This window comes from Oncorhynchus tshawytscha, linkage group LG05 (genome assembly GCF_018296145.1).
Source record: "Oncorhynchus tshawytscha isolate Ot180627B linkage group LG05, Otsh_v2.0, whole genome shotgun sequence".
Taxonomy (NCBI): Eukaryota; Metazoa; Chordata; class Actinopteri; order Salmoniformes; family Salmonidae; genus Oncorhynchus; species Oncorhynchus tshawytscha.
Window position 1 is genome coordinate 13234363 of NC_056433.1, and position 18138 is coordinate 13252500.

The window sequence follows — 18138 nt, forward strand, 5'->3', positions numbered from 1 at the left end:
CACATGATTGTGGGGTCAAACAATCTTTTTAACCTCACACCACACTGTTGGATCTCTGCTGCAAATATAGGTGACATTAATTGGATGTTAATGTATCCTCTGATGGATAAATATAGTAAGTGATGTAATTGCCTGGCCTCAAAAGAAGCACTCGCCTGAAATGACAATAAGGACATTTTTTGTTTATATGGACACAGTATCCTGCCTATTTATAAACGTTTCCAGTTGCCAATTTACTATTATTTGTTTTCTGTGCATATTGTCACATGGTTTAGAGCCCAGTCTTCAATTGGTTTAAAAAAAGGCATGAGCATGCCTGTTTCACCATTTTGGTTGGACACTGCAGTTGTCTGTCAAAGACGTAAACTTTGTCACAAAATGCAACCCGACAACGATGTACTCATAAAGCTGTTAATGGTTGCACTGAGTTTGCAGTGTGGCGGCTTTTTACATGGAATTGTGTAATCTATTAAATCGAAAAAGTTATTATTGACGTCCGAGCACAAGTAAAAAGTGATTATCGGTGTGTTCAGTGCAACTCGATATTTCCGACTAAATGGACACGGGAAAGTACTGAACATGACTCCATTGGCGCCGTGGTTCTTCCGATATACGAACGTTGCTGAGTAGTTCGAGGTTGCCAGACTTCATTCGTCCAGACTGTTTTTCATTTTGACAAAGCCAATTGCTGCTAGAAGACACGGAATACAATATTTATTTTTCTCGTGGAAAATAGTATGACTTTCATCATGACAGTTCGCTTTAAATTGTAAATGTTCATATTATCTAGGTAACGGTACGTTTTAACGAAGCAGCTAGCTAACGTTAGCCAAGCAGCCAGCTGGCTAGCATTAGCATTTTTTGTCTGTCATTTAAAAAGCTAGCACTGACAGCTAGTCTTATGCTAGTTAGCATAGGTGTTCCCTCTGAAGTAGCTAACGTTAGCCGGTTAGCTATACAAATGACAATTATAGCAACAGGTTGCTATATTGCAGAAATTACCATTTTTAAATATACCCAGCAATTTAGTTAAGCAGTGTTTCTGCTGTCAGTCTATTAGCTAACGTTTACCTAGATACGTTTTCTCAAATCTGTCATGAGTTGGCTGGCTTGTTGATACGCGTAGCGTTAGCTAACGCTAGCTAGTTTTCTAAACAGCTCGCTGGACTCAACAAGCCGGACGAAAATGCGGGCTTTACATGGAAACTGATTAACTAGCAAGCTTCAGTGGATCAAACAAGCAGAAGGTGTTTTTCAAAGTTTGCTGCCGACGCCATTTCAAGTTACAGAAGATTTTGATGCTTCTGAACTGGGAGACATAGACCACTTGTGGGAAACCCTAAATCTATCGTTGGTGCACATGTCCAAAAATACTTTTACGATACAGTTGATGCTTCAAAATGTCGGCTATCTCTGCGTCTGAGAAAGTGGACGGGTTCACGCGAAAATCAATGAGGAAGGCCCAGAAACAGAAGAAATCTCAAGGGTCGTCCCAGTTCCGAACTCAAACTTTTACCGAGCTTTCACCATTGCCGCAGCTCAAAGGTAAGAAAATAAAAAATGCTGCCTGAAATAGTCTCAAGTGAAAGGGTGGCGGTGTTGACACTTCCCGTTTACTCTAGCAAACGTGATCAACGTAGTCGGACATTAACTATTTTCTACCAATCTGTACAGTCAGACGGTCTGTACAGAGATAAAAATGAGTTGGTCAATGAAACGCGGAAGCTTTGGGTAGCTAATGACAGTTGCATTTTCAGCCTCTGTTCTTTGGCCACCAGCTGTGATGTATGCTCACAGGGAGGACTGAAGTGCAATCCTGGCAAAGTAGGCTACATCGAGAGAATGAGAGATTGATCTAATTGCTGATACTTTTGTGCATATTATGCACTGCCTACGTTTTAGCTGGAGTGAAATCCCCGTCACTGCCTGTCAATTTCTCCACTCAGAAATAGCACCGTTGTTGTTTTGACAGCTATATATTTTGTACAGTCCTACTAGTCACGACGCATCTGGATAGTTGTTGGTTATTATCCTGTACAAGACATATGGGCCAAGGCCAGACACATGCATTAATTTATGTTTTGAATCCATGAAAACTACAGAGCCCTCTAAACATCGGCCTACTACATTAACTTTATATTGTTTGTTTTGGTAAGGAGAAGCCTGCATATGAATGACAGAGCCCTCTAAACATCGGCCTACTACATTAACTTTATATTGTTTGTTTTGGTAAGGAGAAGCCTGCATATGAATGAAATGTTGCTTTCTGAGAATTTCATCCTAGCTGGAGAGTGAGATTTTGTACACCTTGGCAGCCAGTAGAACTGTAATGTAGCCTATCTGATCTATACTGAACAAAAATATAAAAGCAACATGTAAAACCAACGTGTAAAGTGTTGGTTCCATGTTTCATGACCTGAAATAAAAATATCCCAAAAATGTTCCATATGTACAAAAAGCGTATTTCTCTAAAAAGTTGTGCACAAATTTGTTTACATCACTTTTAGTGAGCCTCTCCTTTGCCAAGATAATCCATCCACCTGACAGGTGTGGCATCTCAAGAAGATGATTAAACGGCATGATCACCTTGAACTGGGGACAATAAAAGGCCGCTCTATTGTTGTCACACAACAATGCCATAGATGTCTCAAGTTTTGAGGGAGTGTGCAATTGGCATGCTGACTGCAGTAATGTCCACCAGAGCTGTTCAATTCTCTACCATAAGCCGGCATCAGTGTTGTCTTAGAATTTGGCAGTACATCCAACCAGCCTCACAACCACAAACCAAGTGTAACCAAGCCAGCCCAGGACCTCCACATCCGGCTTCTTCACCTGCGGGATTGTCTGAGACTAGCCACCCGGACAGCTGATGAAACTAGGTTTGCACAACTGTCAGAAACCGTCTCAGGGAAGCTCATCTGCGTGCTCGTCGTCCTCACCAGGGTCTTGACTTGACTGCAGTTCGAATTCGTTACCAACTTCAGTGGGCTCACCTTCGATGGCCACTGGCACACTGTAGAAATGTGCTCTTCACAGATTAATCCCAGTTTCAACTGTACTGGGCCGATAGCAGACAACGTGTATGGCGTCATGTCAGCGAGTGGTTTGCTCATGTCAACTTTGTGAACAGAGTGCCCCATGGTGGCGGTGGGGTTATGGTATGGGCCAGCATAAGCTATGGCATTTTATTGATGGCAATTTTAATGCACAGATTCCGTGACAAGTTCCTGAGGCCCATTGTTTGTCATTCATCTGCCGCCATCACCTCATGTTTCAGCATGATAATGCATGGCCCCATGTCGCAAGGATCTGTACACCACTCCTGGAAGTTGAAAATGTCCCAGTTCTTCCATGGCCTGCATACTCACCAGACATGTCACGCATTGAGCATGTTTGGGTTGCTCTGGATCGACATGTACAACAGGGTGTTCCAGTTCCCGCAAATATCCATCAACTTCGCACAGCTATTGAAGCAGACTGAGACAACATTCCACAGGCAACTCTGTGAAGGAGCTGTCAATACTGGCCGGTTTTCTGATCCACACCCCTAGCTTTTTTAAGATGTCTGACCAACAGATCCATATCTGTATTCCCAGTCCTCTTAAATCCAAGATTAAGGCCAAATGAATTTATTTCAATTGACTGATTTCCTTATATGAACAAAAATATGTTGTGTTTATTTATGTTCAGTGTAGCTTCTATCCTGGGCCTTGAATGTAGTGGCAGATTGCTAAGTTACAGGTAGCCTTTGTTTTACTCAGAGGTTCTTCAATATGGAGACTTGACATAGAACAGTGACATTGAATGTTCACCTTACCTCATATAGTGCAACATTGCAAGTTAGTTTCACTGGAGGGAATGGGAATTGTATGCTGCCAGTGCATTGTTACTGTTAAATCTGATTCTGTTGCTATGCCCTGCCATATGCCCTGCAATTTTTGTTTTATAGGACATTTTAAGATGGATTCTATAACAGTTGCCTCAAAATGAACATTTCCAAGGTCAAATTCCTCAATCCAAACCGTTGTCAGACACAGTGAAACCTATAGATAGGGATTACATTGCTTCATGCTCAGCAGTATTATTGGGATTGAGAGAGCAGTTCAGAATCCAAAACCGCTTGGCACTTAAGTGCATACCTCTTTTTATTCTTCATTCAGCAATTATGCCAAATTCATTCCTGGCCACACATACTGTATCTCAATGACGCGTGTGAATTGAGCGCCAGTGTTGAACTTCTCTTAGTCAATCCACACATTGCATGATCAAGAGCTTGGTTATTATCTGATGAACTCCTAGTGTGTGTGTGAGAGAGCGAGACAGTCCGCTATATCTGGGGCCCTGGATGGGGCAGTGAAGATGGGACTGAAGGCCTCACACTGTAGCCTAAATGAGGTGATTGTGGTGTGTGCGTTTTTAAAAAGCAGGGTAGCCACCCAAGTATCAGGATCTAGCCTGGGTAGTAATTGTTCATTCAACCATCATGAATTATTCCTGATGGGAGAATTGACTAGATAATCCAAACCAGGCCATTTGTACAGTTCATTAAAGGAAGTTGATCCCTCCACTCCCCAAATGCAGCTACAAGGCATCTGTGTTACCATGACAATTTGATCTTTAATGTTTATGCAGAGTAATTTATTGCGACCCAATAGAGAATTATGTGTCGCTGAAGCCTTTCTGGGAGAGAAATGTCAATGTATTCAGGAATATGAAAGAATGTATCTCCTTTCACCTTAAGAGTCCATATTGGAAACTCAAGAGGCACAATATCCTCACGTCTACTGCATGGTATGAGGGAAGACTGCTGAAACTTAATTTGCTAAAGCAAAACCTCTTACTGACTTCTGCAGTCAAGTTCAGACAAGTTAGCCTGCCAACATGTTGAAATGACGAGGGGGAAAAGTGCAGACACTGAACCTTGGGCCTACATGGCATTGACTAGGCTAATGCTGCTTATGGATTGAGGGAATGTTTGACTTGTTTATTTGTGACTTTTCACCTTTTGTTTGGTTAGAAACTTAATGTGCCATTATAAACTACTCTGAATAAAGTCATTGAATGATATTACAGATTTTATTTGACCTTTTTATTTAACTAGGCAAGTCAGTTAGGAACAAATTCTTATTTTCAATGACTGCCTAGGAACAGTGGGTTAACTGCCTGTTCAGGGGCAGAACGACAGATATGTATGTACCTTGTCAGCTCGGGGGTTTGAACTTGCAACCTTCCGGTTACTTGTCCAATGCTCTAACCACTAGGCTACCCTGCCGCCCCGTGTGTCACAAGCGGCCCCACACCAGCAGGACCAGAAGGACTGGTGCCTAGGGGGCTTCGGGCTTCCCTCGGTGGGGTGGTTTCCCACCTGCAGCAGCAGGCTTCCTCTCCTGATCTTTAAACTCAGAGAGGGAGGGGAGTGGGTATGGAGCACATGATAACAGATTATCTTTCTCCTCTGTTTGAATGTAAATGGACTACTAATGCCGATAGAAATAAAGTTGATCAGTAAAGTTCTCAATTAGTCTATTTTATTAGTGTTTAGTAGCTAGTACTAACATGGTTAACTAGCTAGTATGTGGTTTCATGGCCCTTTCGATTCTGCGAGATAGTTGTAGTCGACCATAACCTCCTAGGCTACTCTTGTCTGAATGGGTGGCATTTTATTAATGATGTCGCCGACTGGTTCAGCTCTGGGTGATAATGCTGGAGTGACTCGCACCCCTTGAATGGAGGATTGTGTAGGGGAGGGGGTTGGTATGTGGGTGGAGTGTTTTGTCGGGGGCAGTATTCCAGGCCAGTGACGTGTTACTGCTTGTATGCATTGAGAACCTTTTTGAGACTCAAACTCCCGACATGAACTCTGAGGGAGTACAGGAAGAACAAAGTGGGAGATAATCAGATGTGCACCATGTTGCATAAGGACAAAGAGGTGGGGTTTGGGCATTGGGGCAGTGCAAGTACAAAGAAATGTGTGACGTGTTTTCAGCATTTCTGACAGAATGACCTGCAGAATGAATAGCTCTGCAAGAATGCATGTCTATTTGAGTGACATGACAGTAATTAGGCACAGTGGTTGGGGGTGATGAGGGGAGCTAACTGGACTTCTTGGTGAGGTTATGATCGCCATGACAGGGATGCTCGTGTGTCGTCAGACAGGATTCTGATTCACCCCACCAGCTCTCTCGCTCTCCCTCTCTCCTTCCCTATTTATCTGGAGCAGAGACCTCATCCTACCGCTCTTGTTTTGGCTAACCTAATCTCTCTGTTCTTCTGATCCCCATCTGTATGCCAGTGAGAGTAATCGGAGAGGTAGCCTAATGTTGTCTTGAGTGAAATGGGTTGCACAGTGGACTAGTTGCTCACCTCTTGTGTATTGTGTCTAGGCTCTGATGTGTTGATTTGAGCACTGATTGTTATGGCAAATTAATTTGGGAGAACTTATTTGTGGTTAGCGCCGTGTATGGTTGTTTTACTCTGCTCAGGTGTGGGCCCCACACAGAGGTTTACGCCTCACTCATTTGATTCATGACTGGTTTCGTCAGTGGTTCCCAGGAATGCTTCCTGCCTACTCCCCAGAGGACTCACTCTGGTTCCCCCTGTTGTTCCCAATCAGCTACAGGTCGATTTGCTATGTCATTCACGTTTAAGTGTTCCCTGGGTATTAAGATGGATAGGTGAAGGCCTGAACTGTTTTGATTTCTGTTAAATCCATATCCCTGACAGGGAGCGATGTGGTTGAGTACCTCCGGTTTGATATAATTGGCTTAGCTGTGTCTGCACAACACTGATAGGGGAACAACAGCTTTGGTTTCATATTTAATGCCTCCATCCTCACATCACCTCTTTGTGTAAAAGTCATTTTACACAAATAATTAACAATTTGATTAATGTTGTGAAAAAGTGTGTTCCTCTGGTATAGTCCTCAATAAGCCCACACAACATGGGCATATTTCCCAAAAAATAAACAGCTTGGCATTGCTCATATTTCTTGATGCATTCTAATAGGCTACCCATCATAACTTAATGGCATTATTACAGTTTAACCCACAATCTATGCATCATGACAATAGCCTAAATGTGAGTTTTTTCAGCTTCAAGTTCCTTGGTATCCACATCAACAAACTAACATTGCCCAAGTACACCATGACAGTCGCGAAGCGGGCACGACAAAACCTATTCCCCCTCAGGAGACTGAAAATATTTGGCATGGGTCCTCAGATCCTCAAAAGGTTCTACAGCTGCACCATCGAGAACATCCTGACTGGTTACACCACTGCTTGATATGGCAACTGCTTGGCCTTCGACCGCAAGGCACTACAGAGGGTAGTGCGAACGGCCCAGTACATCACTGGGGCCAAGCTTCCTGCCATACAGGACCTCTATACCATGCGGTGTCAGAGGAAAGTCCTAAAAATGGTCAAGGACTCCAGCAACCTTAGTCATAGACTGTTCTCTGCTACTGCATGGCAAGTGGTACCGGAGCACCAAATCTAGGTCTAAGATCTACCCCCAAGCCATAAGACTCCAGAACATCTAGTTAAATAACTACCCGGACTACTCGCATTGCCCTTCCCCTCTCCACACCACTGCCACACTGTTGTCATCTATGCATAGTCATTTTAATTAACTTGACCAAAATGTACATACTCCCTCAACCAACCGGTGCCCCTGCACATTGACTCTGTACCATATATAAAACATTTTTTTTACTGCTGCTCTTGCAGTACTTGTTACTTTTATCTCTTATTCTTATCTGTATTTTTCTTAAACTGCACTGTTGGTTAGGGGCTCGTAAGAAGCATTTCACTGTAATACCTGTATTCGGGACATGTGACTAATATAACATTTTATTTGATTCATGCTATGTTTGCGCCCCTTCCCAATATAAAGTAATTGGTCAGTTTGGGTAAGTACCTGTGTGCAGGAATGAGAGAGGGGCTGTGGAACCTGTTGTACAGAAGCTAAATGGCTTTACTACACAATGTTTGGCCAGCTATAATGTATGAATCACAGTATAGCAGGCTGGGGAAGTACTGCAGCTGTAGATATTCTGATCTTTCATCCTGCAGTAGAGATTCTGGAGTGTTTATAGCCCCATGTTGTGTGATAAGACACTGAAATGACGACTCACTGGGAGACCTGCATTGTTGCCATGGCAGCCAGAAGCCCCGCAATGTATTTCTCAAAGCATGCTAGACCAATTTTTTTTGTTGATTTTCTTGAAGATAGCCGGCTTCATTTAAAGTCAGACTTCAGCGGCGTTCTAAAGCTGGATTCTGATCAAACCCTTGCCATTCTGGAGCAATTAAAACACTGATAAGTTAGGTCGATGGCTAAGTCTGTGTCCTGCTTTGTTAAATACACAAAGTTGCCATTGATAACTCCTGACTAATAGATTGATAGGCTTTGTCATATGACTCACTTGTTTCCACTGTGTGTGCTAAAACAGGGTTTCCCAAACTCTGTCCTGGGACCTCTCCTGTGTGCATGTTTTTCCCCCCTAGCACTATACAGTTTATTCAGAAAATGAAAGCTTGATGATGAGTTGGTTATTTGAATCAGCTGTGTAGTGCTAGGGAAAAAACCAAAACTTTGTTTACATATCAAGAGGTTTCGGCGAGCTGTTTTGATTTGGCTCAATGGATGAGTTGGTCTCTTTTTATTCATATGCAAACTGACTCATTTGCAATGGATGCTTGTCAAGTGGTAAATATGAGTGTAGTCTAGTTGTTTGCCATTTGTTCATGTTTTTCAAAAGAAGACAAACGAGGACATGCTCCCTGTCAACCACAACCAGACACTTTGGAGATCACTTACATCAAGTTTAGCCTATTGTTAGCCCATCACAGCCTGAGTGCTATAGCTGGCATTTACGTGTGCAGATTAGGAAGTGCACTCTGCAAGAGTGCACTTCCTCTATGGGTGGGAAAGCAAAAAGCAGCCTTGGGTCTTGGCTGCAACAGTGTGTAACTACAGGGTTACAAGATCAAATCCCCTGGTTGATGATTATGTAATACCAGAGCATTACAAATAGAAAGCTTATACCAGTACTAAATGTAACATGATGTAAAAACAACAATAAAATGTAACATTATGTTATTACAACATATAGGCCAGACTGAACAATGTGAAACATATGTCTTTTATTTTTTCTTAGGTGATTTAGATGTGTGGGACAAGATTTAGTATGCAGTGTAGTGTTATACCTCTTCATGAGGTCAGACATGTAAGCACAGCCCCCTCGGTTTGTCTGGCTGACAGACGTCTTTCTCGAAACCCAGTACAGAGCTCTACAGTGCGACCATTTTACTGGCATATGCGCCTAAAAATAGATGTGGACGATCTGTAAAAGTCAAGTATGAGCACGTGCGAGTTGATTTATACCAAAGAAAATGGTGCCATAGCTATTTTCAAAGTATTTCTGACGTTTTGTCCCATAGCTGTTAGCTAATCTCATAAAGAACTACGAACTCAAAATAAATTGAATCTTTCAGCACGGGCACTGTTGCGCGTGGTATCCTTCTCTCACCGCAACGGAGCTGAGCGCACTGTGAAGTGCTGAAAGATATGTTTTGAGCATAGATGTTGGTCGAATTTACCCAATACTCTACTAAAGGGTGACTTTTTCCTTGTGTTTCTTGGCCATTTACGTCGTTTTGTTCACAATCTTGGTTGTTTTTCAATGTTAGTTTGACCTTGCTCAACTGCTAGGGAAGAAATATCGGTTAATCTAATTTCTCTGACAGACAGGAGTGCCTCGTTACCACGGTAACGGCCCACCCCTTAAAAGGGCAGCTGATCATTGTTCTCATGTTCAAGAACTTTGTAATTTCTTGTCATAAAAACACTAACTCAAATACTTTCGTTGTGTGCCTAAATTTATTTTAGGAGCACATGCTCCTTGTAACGCTTTGATCACACCGACAGCGTCATTGCATGCAGCATCATTTGGATTTGTATACAACAAAAGTTCAACATGTACCTTCTGCTGCCATTTCTGTCAAGCCATCTACACATATAGTTTGATGCATATGTTTGATAAATCCAATTTATGCACCACACCGAATGCACTGCAAATGCCTTTGCAACGTAATGCTGCAAGACAAACGCAGCGTTTCATTGGAAATGAATATAATTATGGTGTATCAAAATGCAATGATGCTGTCGGTGTGATCGAAGCGTAAGAAATATCAGCATAGACACCTGCGCTGCGGATTCCTGGACGACAGGTGGGGATTAACACTTTCGGTACAGTTGTTGAGGCTAAAATTAACCTCATGAGAATGATTGCAATGCCTACCAGGTGTGTGTGTGTGTGTGTGTGTGTGTGTGTGTGTGTGTGTGTGTGTGTGTGTATATGTATGTATATTCTATATATAAAAATAAAAAAACTTATTTTGAACTTCACAGGACCGTGTAAAAGCCCGGGCTTTGTGCGTTGGCGACCGTCTACTCTTAGCTGAGTGCCCAGGCCCTTATGGTCGCCAGGGTTTTTATTTATGGTGTGTTGAGTGTTTGTTATAAGAAATCAGACTGTGGGGAACTTGCCGAGAGTGCATTGGTTGTATGTGGACACTTTGTGTGCACTGACTCACTCTCCAGTACATTCTAGTGCGGAATAAGTCATGCTTAGCAATTACATTGAGTGTCTGAAGGGAGCAGTCTTCATTAAAACTTAGATTTCCAGAGTAGATTCAATATTGCCTGATCACACCTGCAGCTGAGCCTTTTTTACCCCACAGTCTCATTAGGCCTATTACGTGATCAGCTACACTGTCATTTAATCATATTCAAATATTCTAGTATAGTGTTATTTCCTTGTTATAAACCTATCGATCCCTTGGGATTTTTTGCTAATTGTTCTTGCTGTGTTTAACACACGTTCATTGTCAAAGAGTAGTCGGTACCAGGCCCACTAGGCCTCCTGTTTTTGTTGCAACACACTCTTTAATCGTCTCTTTGACTGCTCTTTTCTGTTTTTGTCACATGCTCAGCCGGCATCATTCGGAGTGAACCCTAAAGAAGCCTTTGCGACTGGTGTGAGAAGCAGACCTGACTGACCAGTCTTCCCCCAACCGGTTTAGCAACTGCAGTGGATTGTGCGGTATCAATTGACATGCATTAATGCCCACAGACTAGGCTACAGTAGGCTGTAGGCTGTCTGTCACTCCCTCATTTTATGACTCGCTTCACATGTTCATGCACTTTCTGTTTGCAATGGACCCCTATGTCGTTGCCATTTTGCACTGGGCCAGTCAGATCTAGGCCACTTCTTTTCAAAGCTTGACAGTGACATGAGAACCACATGTCGGTTTCTTTTGATCTAATCCCCCTGTGCTGTCATACCCATAATTAATTTATTCTCCATAGCATAAGGTCGTCTGACCCCTCCACTCAGAGGTTGCTGTCTATTTTTACAGTGTGAGAGGGTGGGAATATTCCGTAAAGGGCTGAATAACTAAATAAAGTTCAGGACTTGACCTATCAATATGTAAGCCAATAGGGAGGAGTAACGAGGTCCTGTGAAAGCTGCACCATGACTATCTAGAATGGAAACTGGCAACAGGTCCCGTTGGCACTAATCTACAATTTATAGCTTAATTTACAGTACACGTTTCTGATAACCTGCCAGTTGACTGAGCAAATCGTTAGGGCAAGTGTCGCTGCACTATTGTCTGCAAGCAGGCCTAAAGTGTAAACCCTGTTCTCTTTTGCGTTTCTTTCAGCTTGATGTGGCGTAGCAGTGTAACCTACATTCTGTAATATAGAATGTGTGCCTTGTGTGATTGGGAATATGATCATAAAGCACAGGCCTTATCAGGAGCCAGCGCTAGTGAAGCAGTGTCTTGTGTCCAGCGGTGGGGAAAGTACTCAGTTGTCATACTTGAGTAAAAGTAAAGATACCTTTTTTAATAGAAAATGACTCAAGTAAAAGTGAGTCACCCAGTGAAATACTACTTGAGTTAAAGTCTAAAAGTATTTGGTTTTAAATATACCTAAGTATCAAAAGTAAAAGTATAAACCATTTCAAATTCCTTATATTAAGCAAACCAGACGGTGTGTATATATATACATATTTATTTATTTGTTTTTTACGGCTAGCCGGGGCACACTCCAACATTCAGACATAATTTACAAACATTTGTGTTTAGTGAGTCCGCCAGATCAGAGGCAGTAGAGATGACCAAGGATGTTCTTTGGTAAGTGTGTGAATTGGACCATTTTCCTGTCAATGTAACGAGTACTTTCGGGTGTCAGGGGAAATACAGTGGGGCAAAAAAGTATTTAGTCAGCCACCAATTGTGCAAGTTCTCCCACTTAAAAAGATGAGAGGCCTGTAATTTTCATCATAGGTACACTTCCACTATGACAGACAAAATGAGAAGGAAAAAAATCGAGAAAATCACATTGTAGGATTTTTAATGAATTTATTTGCAAATTATGGTGGAAAATAACAAAAGTTTATCTCAATACTTTGTTATATACCCTTTGTTGGCAATGACAGAGGTCAAACGTTTTCTGTAAGTCTTCACAAGACTTACACAAGACACACTGTTGCTGGTATTTTGGCCCATTCCTCCATGCTGATCTCCTCTAGAGCAGTGATGTTTTGGGGCTGTTGCTGGGCAACACGGACTTTCAACTCCCTCCAAAGTTTTTCTATGGGGTTGAGATCTGGAGACTGGCTAGGCCACTCCAGGACCTTGAAATGCTTCTTACGAAGCCACTCCTTCGTTGCCCGGGCGGTGTGTTTGGGATCATTGTCATGCTGAAAGACCCAGCCACGTTTCATCTTCAATGCCCTTGCTGATGGAAGGAGGTTTTCACTCAAAATCTCACGATACATGGCCCCATTCATTCTTTCCTTTACACGGATCAGTCGTCCTGGTCCCTTTGCATAAAAACAGCCCCAAAGCATGATGTTTCCACCCCCATGCTTCACAGTAGGTATGGTGTTCTTTGGATGCAACTCGGCATTCTTTGTCCTCCAAACACGACAAGTTGAGTTTTTACCAAATAGTTATATTTTGGTTTCATCTGACCATATGACATTCTCCCAATCTTCTGGATCATCCAAATGCTCTCTAGCAAACTTCAGACGGGCCTGGACATGTACTGGCTTAAGCAGGGGGACACGTCTGGCACTGCAGGATTTGAGTCCCTGGCGGTGTAGTGTGTTACTGATGGTAGGCTTTGTTACTTTGGTCCCAGCTCTCTGCAGGTCATTCACTAGGTCCCCCCGTGTGCTTCTGGGATTTTTGCTCACTGTTCTTGTGATCATTTTGACCCCACGGGGTGAGATCTTGCGTGGAGCCCCAGATCGAGGGAGATTATCAGTGGTCTTGTATGTCTTCCATTTCCTAATAATTGCTCCCACAGTTGATTTCTTCAAACCAAGCTGCTTACCTATTGCAGATTCAGTCTTCCCAGCCTGGTGCAGGTCTACAATTTTGTTTCTGGTGTCCTTTGACAGCTCTTTGGTCTTGGCCATAGTGGAGTTTGGAGTGTGACTGTTTGAGGTTGTGGACAGGTGTCTTTTATACTGATACCAAGTTCAAACAGGTGCCATTAATACAGGTAATGAGTGGAGGACAGAGGAGCCTCTTAAAGAAGAAGTTACAGGTCTGTGAGAGCCAGAAATCTTGCTTGTTTTGTTGGTGACCAAATACTTATTTTCCACCATAATTTGCAAACAAATTCATAAAAAATCCTACAATGTGATTTTTCTGGATTTTTTTTTCTCATTTTGTCTGTCATAGTTGAAGTGTACCTATGATGAAAATTACAGGCCTCATCTTTTTAAGTGGGAGAACTTGCACAATTGGTGGCTGACTAAATACTTTTTTGCCCCACTGTATATGGTGTAAAAAGTACATTATTTTCTTTGGGAATTTAGTGAAGTAAAAGTTGGCAAAATTTTAAAAGGAAAGTACAGATACCAACAAACAAAATATCTAGTATTTTTACTGAAGTACTTTACACCACAGATTATGTCTCGGGTTTTTGTTAAAATTTAGGCCAAATGTAAAAGGAGTTTCTTGAACTGTGGAAACTGTTGGCGCTGAAAATTAGTCAAATTTTTTTGGACCTTTTCTACGGTAATAAATGGTGTGCTCAAGTGTGATACCGAGGTCTGTTTTTTTTTTTTTACCTGCAAACTACCCCTTGGTGCTAGGTTAGCAACGTGGCATTTTCATTTACCTGAGTGAAGTCTCGCTCAAGCAAACTACAAGAGACATCCCCTTGCATTGGCACCTTTGTCATAACACTGTCCCCCGAGGCCTTCTTTTTCAATTCCAATTTTCACATCAAGCCAGTTTGCCTTGTAGCATCATGGACATCCATCAGCCACTGGTTGTTTTCCCATGTTCCAATTTTTTTTTTTAACTAAGTCATGTGATCGTTTGTTGTGCTTGCTGAAATTGTCCTGACACCTTAGCTGTCAGTCTCAATTGAATCTTGGGTTCACCCATAACAGGATATTCAGGTTTCTCCCATGGCTGCAGGTGTTTTTTGTTGTTGGTTGTTTTTGCCTGTCAACCAACAAGATTGGAATAGCATCTCATGTGATGAGTAGTCTCCAACTTGACCTGAAGTCATGCAATAATGATGATGATGATGATAATAGCCATATTTATATTCTATGACCGTCAGCCTCTCAATGTGTGTTTCTGTCTCATAACTGTTTCTCTCTCTGTCTGATAATAATCATAGGACTGTGTCACAGCATTGGCATAATCACAATCATAATTGGGTGGATGTTATGAAATAGGTTAGATAGGTAAGGTCTTAGGAGTGTGATTATACACTACCACTACCAAGTCCACACTCCATCCCCAGGGGGCAGCATCAACCGGGTTAGGTAATATGCTCAGCCAGGAAGACTTAATTACTCAGGTGTGGACAATTAGGATGATCATCAGTCCTGGAGAGAGAGGAGGCCACATTCCTCTCAGCCCAAGTTTCTTTGTGTTAGTTAACCTCTTTAGTTGGGCATGCCTTTTGTAGTTGTTTATTTTGTCGCCTTGAACATATGAATAATCTGACGGGACCGGCTGACCTAGAGGTCAAGATGGAGCTGGTCCTGAGCTCTGTGAGTTTGCAGTCTCCTGGGTACATGTACACACAACACGGTCCTCATACGCTGATTTCTTACACAGATGCACGTCTTAAAACGTGTTGCAGACCAGTTAGCTAAGCATAAGATCCCTAGACTTTGTGCATATATCAATATTAGTAGTTTAGTTATTTGGTTTCTTAACTGTTCTGCTATCAAATGATGTTCAGTAGATACAGTGCAAAAGGCAAGCTGCTCTCATTTCTGTACTCTTAAGTAGAGGTCGACCGATTTTTAATTGGGGCCGATTTTCAAGTCATAACAATCGGTAATCTGCATTTTTGGATGCCGACTATGTCCGATTACATTGCACTCCACGAGGAGACTGTGTGGCAGGCTGACCACCTGTTATGCAAGTGCAGCAAGGAGCCAAGATTAGTTGCTAGCTAACATTGACTGTTTTTTATAAGATATGTTTAATCTTAACATAATCACTAGTTAACTACACATGGTTGATGATATTACTAGTTTATCTTGCTTGTCCTCCGTTGCATATAATCGATGTGGTGCCTGTTAATATATCATCGACTCACAGCCTACTTTGCCAAACAGGTGATGATTTTACAAGCGCATTTGTGGAAAAAACACTGTCGTTGCACCAATGTACCTAACCATAAACATCAATGCCTTTCTTAAAATCAATACACAAATATATATTTTTTTAAACCTGCATATTTAGTTAAAATAAATTAATGTTAGCAGGCAATATTAACTTGGGAAATTGTCACTTATCTTGCGTTCTGTGCAAGACTCAGGGTATATGCAGCAGTTTGGGCCGCCTGGCTCGTTGCAAACTGTGAAGACCATTTCTTCCTAACAAAGACCGTAATTCATTTGCCAGAATTGTACATAATTATGACATAACATTGAAGGTTGTGCAATGTAACAGCAATATTTCGAGTTATGGATGCCACCCGTTCGATAAAATACAGAATGGTTCCGTATTTCACTGAAAGAATAAACGTTTTGTTTTCTAAATTATCATTTCCGGATTTGACCATATTAATGACCTACGGCTCCTATTTTCTGTGTGTATTATAATTAAGTCTGATTTGATAGAGCAGTCTGACTGAGAGGTGTTAGGCAGCAGCAGGCCTTTAAGCATTCATTCAAACAGCACTTTACTGTGTTTGCCAGCAGCTCTTTGCAATGCTTGCTTCACAGTGCTGTTTTATGACTTCAAGCCTATCCACTCCCGAGATTAGGCTGGCCGTACTATAGTGCCTAATAAGAACATCCAATACTCAAAGGTATATGAAATACAAATGGTATAGAGGGAAATAGTCCTATAATAACTACAACCGAAAACTTCTTACCTGGGAATATTGAAGACTCATGTTAAAAGGAACCACCAGCTTTCATATGTTCTGAGCAAGGAACTTAAAAGTTAGCCTTTTTACATGGCACACATTGCACTTTCACTTTCTTCTCCAGCACTGTTTTTGCATTATTTAAACCAAATTGAACATGTTTCATATTTATTTTAGACTAAATTGATTTTTATTTGTATTATATTAAGTTAAAATAAGTGTTCATTTAGTATGGTTGTAAATGTCATATTTTTTAAATGTTCGATTTTAATCGTTATCGGCTTTTTTTTGGTCCTCCAATAATCGGTATCGGCGTTAAAATCACAATCGATCGACCTCTACTCTTGAGTGTTCCCATGTTTTCTCGTGTGCACGTCAGCGGTTGCAATAACGCAGGATTCTGTGTTTTCCACAGAGAATAGGAACGATACAATGCAGAAAAGTTATCTTGCTTCTATGTTTTGTAAAGGCAGATCTAAAATGCTTATTGTCATTTCTCTTATCGGTCACAGTTCGAGCCAAATCATGAGTGTAAATGACATTTTGTGCTGCAGTTTCGCTTCTTCACTCAGATGAGATATCTTTGCTCTTGTCTTGACCGATAAAACTCCCATACTTTTCTCCGATTGCAAGTTTTAAAAAATATGCCATGTATAATGTCCATTTTTATAGTTTACACCACAACTTGAGTCATTCCACACCGCTCTCTCCATGCTGCTTTCCACACAGACCTAGCCACGCCCCCTGTTCCTCAAGGAGCACATTTTGTTGTTGCTTGACCACGAGACGCATTCAGTTTGCCTGGTCAATGCAGCACATGCAAAAATGTTGATGACAACGATGTTTCCACTTTGATCTTAATATAAATCCACAAGCGTTCTAGAACTACACTATTTGAGTTGGTCTTTTTTTAATAGAAATTCAGCTAAATTGTGTTAGCTGCTAATGCTAGTTAGCAAACGTAGCTCGCTAATACAGCCTGATAACAGTGCTGGTGTAGGCCTAACAGTATCTTCTAAATCAAAGAGGATTATGGTAATAATACCCCCAAAGTATTTTTTATATATCAAGAGCTGATGTCACCTTCCAGCTCTGACTGAAACCTACCATGAAATCACCCACTGAGCACCAACGGACACTGCATGTCCATCGACTTTGAAATATGGTCAGTCCACCCTGGCCTTGATGTTAACGTCCACAGACGGACTGGACTGAACCAAATTTGAACCTATCATGGACGTACAGTCGGAAGTTTACATACATCTTAGCCAAATACATTTAAACTCCGTTTTTCACAATTCCTGACGTAGTAAAAATTCCATCGTAGGTCAGTTAGGATCACCACTTTATTTTAAAAATGTGAAATGTCAGAATAATAGAGAATTATTTATTTAGGCTTTTAATTATTTCATCACATTCCACACAATTTTTGTATTTGGTAGCATTGCCTTTAAATTGTTTAACTTGGGTCAAACGTTTCGGGTAGTCTTCCACAAGCTTCCCACAATAAGTTTGGTGATTTTGGCCCATTCCTCCTAACAGAGCTGGTGTAACTGAGTCAGGTTTGTAGGCCTCCTTGCTCGCACACACTTTTCAGTTCTGCACACACATTTTCAATAGGATTGAGGTCAGGGCTTTGTGATGGCCACTCCAATACCTTGACTTTGTTTTCCTTAAGCCATTTTTCCACAACTTTGGAAGTATGCTTGG

The 18138-nt window shown here is 41.6% G+C and overlaps 1 protein-coding gene across 1 annotated transcript in view; it reads left to right on the forward strand.

The window, feature by feature from the left end:
• Nucleotides 1-397: 397 nt before the first annotated feature.
• Nucleotides 398-18138, forward strand: part of ppp2r5a (protein phosphatase 2, regulatory subunit B', alpha isoform) — an 84987-nt gene continuing 67246 nt past the window's right edge. Inside the window, exon 1 of the mRNA XM_024419714.2 lies at nucleotides 398-1545. Within this exon, the coding sequence (XP_024275482.1) occupies nucleotides 1401-1545 (145 nt within the window). The 5' untranslated portion in view covers nucleotides 398-1400. The remainder of the gene's footprint in view (nucleotides 1546-18138) is intronic.